Source organism: Anopheles funestus, chromosome 3RL, assembly GCF_943734845.2.
Source record: "Anopheles funestus chromosome 3RL, idAnoFuneDA-416_04, whole genome shotgun sequence".
Taxonomy (NCBI): domain Eukaryota; kingdom Metazoa; phylum Arthropoda; class Insecta; order Diptera; family Culicidae; genus Anopheles; species Anopheles funestus.
The window spans coordinates 82,923,386-82,932,853 of record NC_064599.1 but is presented as its reverse complement, the minus strand read 5'-3'; the positions used below and the strand labels follow the sequence as shown (position 1 = coordinate 82,932,853).

The following is a 9,468-nucleotide window of genomic DNA, read 5'->3' as shown; positions in this document are numbered from 1 at the left end:
CACCCCCCTCCCGCCACCCACAGAGGGAAAACTGCAGCGAAAATCGGTTTTTCCGTATTTTGACCGATTTCTAGCCGAGCTACAGCTTCGGAGTGTTCGGCGGAAATGCGCGGGTCGACGTCCTCTACCTAGTACCACCCCAAGCCGCGTCGATTTCCACACCCTGAGGGCGCACCAGCCGGAAAAGCGTTTTCGGAGTACCAACTTTTCCGGCCCAAAACCATCGTGTGACCCCTCAATCGACGCGTCTTGACGAGAGGAACGTGGAAACCACCTTTCCGACCACCCACCACCCCCCTCCCGCCACCCACAGAGCGAAAACTGCAACGAAAAACGGTTTTTCCGTGTTTTGACCGATTTCTAGCCGAGCTACAGCTTCGGAGTGTTCGGCGGAAATGCGCGGGTCGACGTCCTCTACCTAGTACCAACCCCAGCCGCATCGATTTCCACACCCTGAGGGCGCACCAGCCGGAAAAGCGTTTTCGGAGTACCAACTTTTCCGGCCAAACACCATCGTGTGACCCCTCAATCGACGCGTCTCGACGAGAGGAGCGTGGAAAACACCAAGAGAACATCCATTCGATACCAAGAGAACATCCATGGAGGAGGAACATTGTATAACAAAGAATATCAAAGCAATTTTTCTTCTTTCTTTCACACCTTTTAGTACACGTTCTGCACATAATTTGTTTACAATTATTTTGCTGTATTTCATTTATTTCTTTACGCTGCTGGTTGTTTTGTGAGTGAGTGTGTGTTTGTGGGGGACAAACATTTATTGCTGCACAGCGGTTGGCCATGTGTTTAAGGGAGAAATTGAACAACTTTACACCTTACATTTTTGTGTTGGTTTCTGTGGTATTTCTATCATGACGGAAACGGACAAACTTTCTTGTTATTTCGTTTATTTATACAGGCTTTGATAAAAGGACAAACCGAACGAACCCGCTGGCTGGTTGGCCTTTCTTATATCTTTGTTGGTTTCGGTGTACACACACGCACACCAGCACACCAGCACACCTCCTTTAAACGTGTGTTTGGTTTTATTATCTTATTAATCGTGTATTGTTTGGTTGTGTATCGTACTGTTTTTTTCCCTTAGCATTGAGTTTTATTAATTATTTCGTTTACCGTTTAAATATATATTTGAAACAGGACTAGATTACTTGTATATTTTTCTCTCTTCCTTCAATTCATTCATCGTTTCGTTTTCATTCACCCACACATCCAACTTATTCCTTTTTTCCTTTCGTTTCATGTAACACTAATTTTCTTATCCTTTTTTGTTATGTGTTTTTCTTACGTTTCGTCTCTTATATCTTATCTGTGTGTATTTTTGTTTCCTTTATCTTGTTTTGCGATTTAGCTTCTTATCTTCCTTTTTTTGGTCAATCAATTACCTTGCGTCAATTGGTCGTACGTTTTCATACTTACGCACACATACATACATCACAACTGCTTTTCTTTTCCCCCAAGGCGTCTTCTCTCGTCCGGTGAGATGTCTCTAGCGCCAGGGTATGGTGATGATACAGTGTGGTAGAAGAACAGATAGCAAACTAGACAACATCACCTGAACCATCATCTCATTACCTTTCACTCCCTTCACCAACCCAACAATATTAATGGGGTGATGCGGGGGGAGGAAAGCGAGCGGAGACGATAATCTTCTTATCGAGCTGCTTTGTAATATATCATAGAAGTATATAAGTATATGTATAGCGGGTATATAATACACAAATTACACGTGGGAGTTGACAAAAGTGGGGATGGATCTTCTTCTTCACTCACTAGCTACCATTATTCTTCCTTAGGCATTCCTCTCTCCATCCCAAAACACTCGGCAAAAGGTTTTCTCTTCCCCATGTTACACACCATATCTTTACTTCCTTACTATTGTTTTACCATTGTTACGCCTCTGTCTCTTGCTTGTAAATTAAATATCCGTCGTAGAGCAACGTTTTGATTTCTTTTTCTAATTTGGGGAGTTCCTTTGTTTCGTTAATGTGTGTTAATAGAAAATGAAAGCTTCTTGCAGATGATCGTGAATGAATCGGAGTAGAGAAAGCGCCTACCTGCGCCCACGATCTCTACCAGCTCTTCCTCGAAACAGATCACCTTCTAAACAACAAAATGGCACCGGAAAACGGAGAGACATTAGAAGGCTTCATTCTCACTTGTTCTCTCTCTCTACTTTTTTTGCTTTTTAATGTTTAAATTGATAAGCTATTTATGTTTGGATGGTAAGTGTGTGATGAGTTACAATGTAAGAAAAGCAGCAATGTAAGGTAGCAGGGAAATAGCTATTACTCGGGGTTCTTTTTTTCTTTGCTGAAACGATGAGAGTTCCTTGAATGTGTGAAGAAAAATGTGTTTTCATCTTTCCTGCATTTGTTGTTGTTACTACTACCCTTTTGGTTGTTATTAACAAACATACATACATTGAAACGAACGAACAAACACGCATACAGAACGTGGAACAATGGGGGAGAGGGGGAGGGTGAAAGTGTGGGAAATGGGAAGCAATTGTGATTTAGTAACTCTCTTCTCTTTCTATCTTCTTTCCGTATGTATTGTTTGTTTCCTTGAAAGAAAGACAATCTGCCTTTTAGTGACGCATATCCCCCTCTTTCCTGGTCTCGATCACGCGACTATACAATCTAAAAGGAACTAGAACTGGTGGAGAGGGCAAAAATGAGATGCCAAGGTGGAAAATTGGAGCCAAAATGTTTAAACATGCACACACACACACTACATCGGCATGGTCATCTACCACACCACCACCAGAGCACGAGATTTAACACGTGGAAACAGAAACAGAAGAGTTAAATACTTAAATTACAAAACAAACGAAAAAAAACTAACTTTAAACCTTTTTTTTCTCTTCCTAACCAAGTTTCCTGGTGTATGTTTAGTGTGTAAGAAAAAAAAAACATGAGTGTGATTGCCTGCTAAAATAATCACCTAATAATCTAAGCATAATCGCTACTATTTAACAAATGGTGGTGTGTACGTTCATCGTACACACATACGAGCAAAACAAAAGAAAACTAACTTTCCCATCGACTAAGTGTCTAATATGTACATATGCGGGAAGTAATATAAAAACGAAAAAAAAACGAAAGCTACATCATGATCCACAATAATTCGATCGTGTGTTAACTAATGTCGATCATAGCAGTGCTCGTGATGGTAGTGGTGGTGATGATCCTTGCCGTGTGTGATTGTATTGGGAGATGAGCTTTCTCCATCGGTTGCTGTTTCCAACCGCTTACACCTCCGTTGAGCGGCCGTAGTTCCCTCCCGATGCCGTGTTGTTGCTGTTGTTGGCGTTGGTGGTGGTGGTGCTGCTGCTGCTGGAGGCGTTCATGGCGCTAGAGGCTCCCGCACTGGCTGCCAGGGCCAGTGCTGCTACCGTAGCGGCATCTTCTGTACGGGAGGGTTTCCGCTCGCGTCGGTGGATAGCTCCACTGCTGCTGTTGGTGGTGCTGCTGCTGCTGTTCGGGTTGATAGTGGTAGTGCTCGTACCGGCCATCACCATACCGTTGTTCATCGCCTGCACTGGTGGCGGTTGTGCTGCTGCTGATGCTGCCATCATATGTAGCCCACCAGGGGGATGATGAAGGTGATGCTGTTGGGAGGATCCCGGTGGACCCACCGAAACGATCACTCCTCCTCCAGTGGTGTTGCTGCCGACCGCTGGATGATGATGTGCCGTACCCATAGCCTGTTGCTGCTGCTGCTGCTGGTGCTGTTGATGGTGATGAATTTGCTGATGATAGATGGCACCCATAAGGGCAGCGGGATGCTGTCCGGCATGCATAATTATCTGACCGGAGGTGTTGCTGTGAGGCAGCATTCGTACTTTGATATCGCTACGTGAGCCAGTGCTTGCAGAGGTGGATTGAAATGATATCGACATTCCACTATCTAATGAGCCGACGCTGCCGCGCCGTTGCGGCTTATCATTGCCAACTAAAATAATCAGCCAAAAAGAAACAGAGAAAGAAAGACAGACAGGGGGGGAGCAGGTCGTGGGGGTAAAAAAAGACAGAGAGAGAGAGAGAGAGAGCAACAAAATGCACAACAGAAACGTGAGGATGGATTGATTGGTGGTGGTTTGGTGACAATAATAGTTGTACCGGATGATACACATAGAGAGAGAGGGGGAGAGAACGGAAGATGTCGTATAGAAAAGAAGGATTTTGATTTTGTATTATAATTTTTTATCACGCGAGCACGAAAAAGAGAGAAAAAGAGAAAAAAGAAAGAAAAAAAAACAGCGCTGTGGTGAAATGATGCTTGCATATGATACGAATGAAGTGTATAAATGGTCTTTTTTTGTTTTAGTGGGAATAATGATGATTACTGGTGGATATTATGGAGTATGAGGCAGCAGATGTTAATGTAAAGGAACTGATATGGGGTAAGAACGTAGCTTGGAGTTGGAACGATCAGCTTACGAAGAATGCATCCTTACACTGTTGTTAAATGTCAGTTACGGAAGGACAATAATGCACACACGCATAGCATTGTTAAAAATAAAGGGAAAACCAAGTCCTGTAAAAAACCCGTTTTTGTTAGTCAAGTCACCTGAGAGGTTGTGCGCGCGCAAATAGCACGGACAAACACACAACAAACAACACTCAACTTAAGGTTGGGAATGTTAGGGGTTGGCGCGAACCCCTTTACACTTACTCTAACATCTACTGCTTACTGCACTCTAAAATGGACCGAGAATCCTTATCACAAAGTACGAAAATTTGTTCGCAAGGCTTTCGATGCAGGGGGGATCTCTTCTCTTTATAAATGTATTTTTTGGCACTTTACTTCTTACGAGACTAACAACTTGAACGGGTTTTTGTTTGTGTGTATGTAAAGTCCATTAATTACTTTTCATTTTATCACCTCATTGGGTGGCAAAACAATTCATTTAACGTCTACTTAGTATAAGGAAACATTGCTTTCCTGGTATCACATTAGAATACACAGCTTCCCTTGAAAAGGGAATAGTGTTTACTTTAGCTCTTCCGTTCCATTGGGGCTTATTCCTCTCTCATTAGAATCTAGTATTTGTGCTCTTTCAGGATGATACAACAACCGAAACGAAGTTAAGCAAGCTAAGCAGTCACACGCACTTACTAAACATGTATATAAGGAACGCTATAATATAACACACCGCATACACAGGATGATAGATAGTGCCCTTTGCATCACAAAACGAATGCCATGGCAAGAGACATCGTTGCGTAGCACGGGCAAAAGCGTGTGAGTTTGCGTGTTCTTAAAGCAAATCAAATGAATGGAAGCAGCACATACATAACGCAAAAACGTATAAGCATGGTGTTGGCCAAAATTTAAAGAAGCAGGTGCCAAAATTAATGCCTCACTATACTGGCAGCAGGCATAGGCCTGTTTTGTGGGCGCGCTTGTGGCGCACAACGAAACTGTGCTGAGAGAGTGGGGATTTATTTGCAACTGTTTGGATGTCTACTGAAAGGGGGAAAGAGTAGAGGCAAGATGCACCTTTGGATGCACACATCTCGATGGGATTTGGATGGATAGCGATGGATTGGATGGACGGTTGATTTTTTTTGTTTCGCTTGGACGGGAACGTGTGGTTTTGTGGTGGTTTTTGTTTTCGCGAAAGAAGACCATTTTAGAATGACTTACATTGCTCGTGCATATCGAGTAACGAGTTGCTGAGCGCGCTACGTTTCAGCTGGGCGTCACTGTGCGCGAGACCACACTCGTTCGGTGACACACCGCCAACACCGCCCGGCACTAGACCACCGACACCGGCCGGATATGAACCGGCGCACACTTCCACATCCGCAACGCCACTGTCGCGATTTTCACTGTTGTTGGTCCGGGTACCGCGGGCCGACTTCTGGCGCTCCAGTTCCGCCTCGATACGAAGCGTTTCCATCTCGTCCATCTCGCTTATAGATTCGCGCAGATCCTCGGCAAACTTGCAACGATCGTGCTCGTTGCGTGCGTTGAACGTTACCAGCACCTTTCCGTCCACCTTCTGCGAGAGCCGAATGCAGAATTGATAGTCTACAAAGAAGAAGAAATGGTATGAATCATCTGTCCTCACACTCATCGAAGTTCCTCGCGGAATCGTATGGAGCCGTTCGAAACTGTGAGAAACTCGGCTAAAAGCACAAAAGCGAAAATACTTACTTGGAACATCTAGCAGCGTAACGACCATTCCGCACAGTGTGTAACTGTTTCGGAACGTGTATGTGACCGAAGACTTCTTCTTGCTGAAGATCTTCGTAATGACGAGCAAATCGTTAAACAGAAACACCTCGCGCTGGTGCACACCCGGTCGCTCCTTCTTGTTTATGTCCGGAATCTCGTACAGCCGGCAATAGCATACCAGCCGCCGGTGCGGTAACGCCAGATTCGGCTTCTTGCCCACGATCGTCGCCTGCACCTTCATCACCTGCGTAACATGATCCGAACCGGGTTTGAACTCGTTCGCCTTCACCCGCTCATAGATACCGTTCAGCATATCCCGATCGATATCGTGACAATCGTCAATGCCGCGCAGGTTCTTCACGAAATCATCACACCGCATGCGACGCTCCGGTTTCAGGTTCGGCGTGTGAAGATCCGTATTGAGCATGATGATAGCGAACGCCAGCACAAACACGGTATCGTGCGAACGGAGCCGCGCGACAATGTCACTGTTGCACTGACAGTACCGCGCCGAGAACACCTCCATCAACCGTTCGATCTTTTGCGCCTCACCCGGCATGCGGAAGTAGCCCTGGAACTTCCGCAACGCCACATCGACCTGCATGCCGGACAGATCCAGCTCGCCGGCAAAGCAGTCCAGCACGGCCATGTTGAACGGGTTTTGCAGGTTGCCCAGGTACTCGCCGATCATCTGCCGCGACAAACCCTTGCGAGAGATCAAAAACCGTGCCACACCTTGGGGTGTATTCTCAAGAAATCCCTTGCGGATTAGGTATGTAATGCCTCGCTCGGGTTTCTTGTTGAACAGATTCAACCCAACGCGGTACTGGCGCTTGCGGATCGTTTCCGACACCTTGTACGATGTCGGCGTGTGTACGATCTGATCATGCTGTTCCATCGAGTACTGTGCGGCACTCGTGTGCGAGCTCAAGCACTCACTTTCGATGCTGGCGATCGTGACGTTAGCACTGCCAGCACCACTAACAGCCGTCGCTGTTGCAGCAGTAGCAGTCGCCACCGTCGAGTGAATCGAACGTCCAGCCGCTCCACCGGCCGCATCACCAGCACTCGCGCTCATTAGCATGTGATCGGGCGACTGTGCGGGCAGCAGCGTAATACTGCCACTCTGGCTGCTTCCGGGACCCTTTCGTTTCCACTGCGGTGAACTGGATCGGTCGGATGATCCCATCAACTCGATACCGACACCTCCGAGACCGCGTTCAGCGGAGGCAGATGAATCACTACCGGATGATTGCACGGAACTGAGACTACCGTTCTCGGCCGTCTTGCAGAGACCGTTCGGACGCAGCGAACGGCTCGGCGTATGTTGGCCTCCAGGGCCCGTGATACTGCTGGTGCGTTTAGGCACTTCCGGCGGTACCTTGCGTCCGCTAGCGCTCGACGTACTTCCACTGCTGCCACCGGAGCTACCGATCCCGATACCACGCGGGCGCATATAGATCTGTGCTGCAGTGTAGTGTGGCGTGTACGGGCTTTGGTGTGTGCTGGCCGTCTGCGAGTTCCAGGACAGATTCATGGAAGATACGGTTGAATCGAGCTGCGAGCTACTGCTAGCTCCACTCACATTCAAATCCTGCGAACCATACTGGCTTTGGTACTGCTGCTGTTGTTGCTGGTGCTGGTGATGATGCATCACCGCATGCGACGGGGCAGATACGGCCGGTGTGTAACCGTACCCAGCTAGCTGCGCTTGTTGCTGGTGCAGAATATTTACATGTGGATGGGAGTACTGCTGTTGCTGCTGCTGCTGTTGCTGCTGTTGCGTAGAGGCACCCGTTACTAGTTGGGTAGGGCTTTGGCTCCAAGAGGTGATCGGGACGGGAGCGGGTGATGCGGTACCGGACTGACTGCGTGGGATAGGGCTCGAATCAAGTCGACGTTCTCGCAGCGACATCGAGCGGACCGGTGTCACACGATGGTGTAGCGTTCCTGGCGGTGTTGCTGAGATACTGCAAGAGTAAAGGACAGTGAGTTAGGGGATCGAATCGTTTCTCTTTGGGTTGCTTCAGGAGCTAGAAATACTCACGTTGCACAGACTCGCTGCTGACCGACCATGGTACCATCCTCGGTGGCGTAAATCTGACCATCCTCCAGGGCCGGCTGAAGGTGGTGTGGATGCGGATGGTGATGCATCATGTCTAGCTCGCTCTGCTGCTGTTGTTGCTGTTGCTGAACCCTACGGCTCATGCGTTTCTCCGCCTTAGCCATAGCAGTGATCGAGGCGAACTTCTTCACCATCGTGTAGTGGCGGAAGGCGCGCTGAATTGTAAGGGCTGCGGTGCGTGCCTTCACTCCACCGTACTTGCGCTCCAACAGTTCGATCTGCTTGTCCAGCAGATCCTGCGACAGTTCATACCTTTGTAAACGAAGAAAAAAAACACAAACACCGTTAGTACAAAGCGTACACAACGCGGGAAGAGAATGTTTAACAAGTAAGAACGACAACAACTCGGACACGACGTGCCATACGTTTCGTGACACGAAGCGTAGTAATTAAGCTCTCTCTCAGTTGCGTTCTCGCCTGTCTTCATAACGCAGAAAGAAATATTACCCCTTTTTCCAAGCGAATAGGGCAGATGCATAGTGCGACAAACCCCAGCGTAAAAGGGTGTCTAAATTTAGCTCTTAAATCCCATTTTCCCGTCCTTTTACAAAGCGACGCACGACTCTTGGAAGGCGACAGGCGTCGACGACATGATCTTCGCGCTTAACGACCACGAGATCACCTGTCACACACACGTTGCGTGCAATATTAGGAAAGTAAAGGCCACTAAGTGTGACAATCCAAGAACGGCGACCACGGTAAGCGGATGGAAAACGGGATCACGTTGCGAGAGAGAGAGAGACAGAGAACATCATTTCCTGGATACGGTTCGAGACGCGTCGTCCATCATTGCCATTTATTTCGCTGCCAAATGTTTCCATTTTCCTACTTTGCTACGCATACGTCATTGACATTCGAAAAATTTAATTAACACACTCTTCCTTCCACTATTCGCCACACCCTCACGCGAAGGGATTGAAACGGAGGTGGACGAAGTGGATGTGGAAAGTTCAGTGGCATAGCGGTGAAAGATTGGAAATGGTTCAATAAACCACAAACCAAACTGAATTTAAAGACGATCATTCGTTGGAAGAAGGTGGCAGGGAGTTTAAGTTGTTTGGATTAATTTTTGTTTTTCACACTACCGGACATATCATATGTTTTGCGTGTGGGTAACGAACTGTGAATACGCCTATAAA

At 47.1% G+C, this 9,468-nt stretch overlaps 1 protein-coding gene across 5 annotated transcripts in view; it reads right to left on the bottom strand.

The window, feature by feature from the left end:
* Window positions 1–685: 685 nt before the first annotated feature.
* LOC125771769 (IQ motif and SEC7 domain-containing protein 1-like) overlaps window positions 686–9,468 on the bottom strand; it is a 117,677-nt gene continuing 108,894 nt past the window's right edge. For all 5 annotated transcript variants that reach the window (XM_049442747.1, XM_049442745.1, XM_049442746.1 and 2 more), the window contains 4 exons: window positions 8,252–8,581; window positions 6,184–8,174; window positions 5,671–6,057; window positions 686–3,972 (listed from right to left, as the gene is read on the bottom strand). In XM_049442747.1, the coding sequence (XP_049298704.1) occupies window positions 3,269–3,972; window positions 5,671–6,057; window positions 6,184–8,174; window positions 8,252–8,581 (3,412 nt within the window). In that variant the 3' untranslated portion in view covers window positions 686–3,268. The remainder of the gene's footprint in view (window positions 3,973–5,670; window positions 6,058–6,183; window positions 8,175–8,251; window positions 8,582–9,468) is intronic.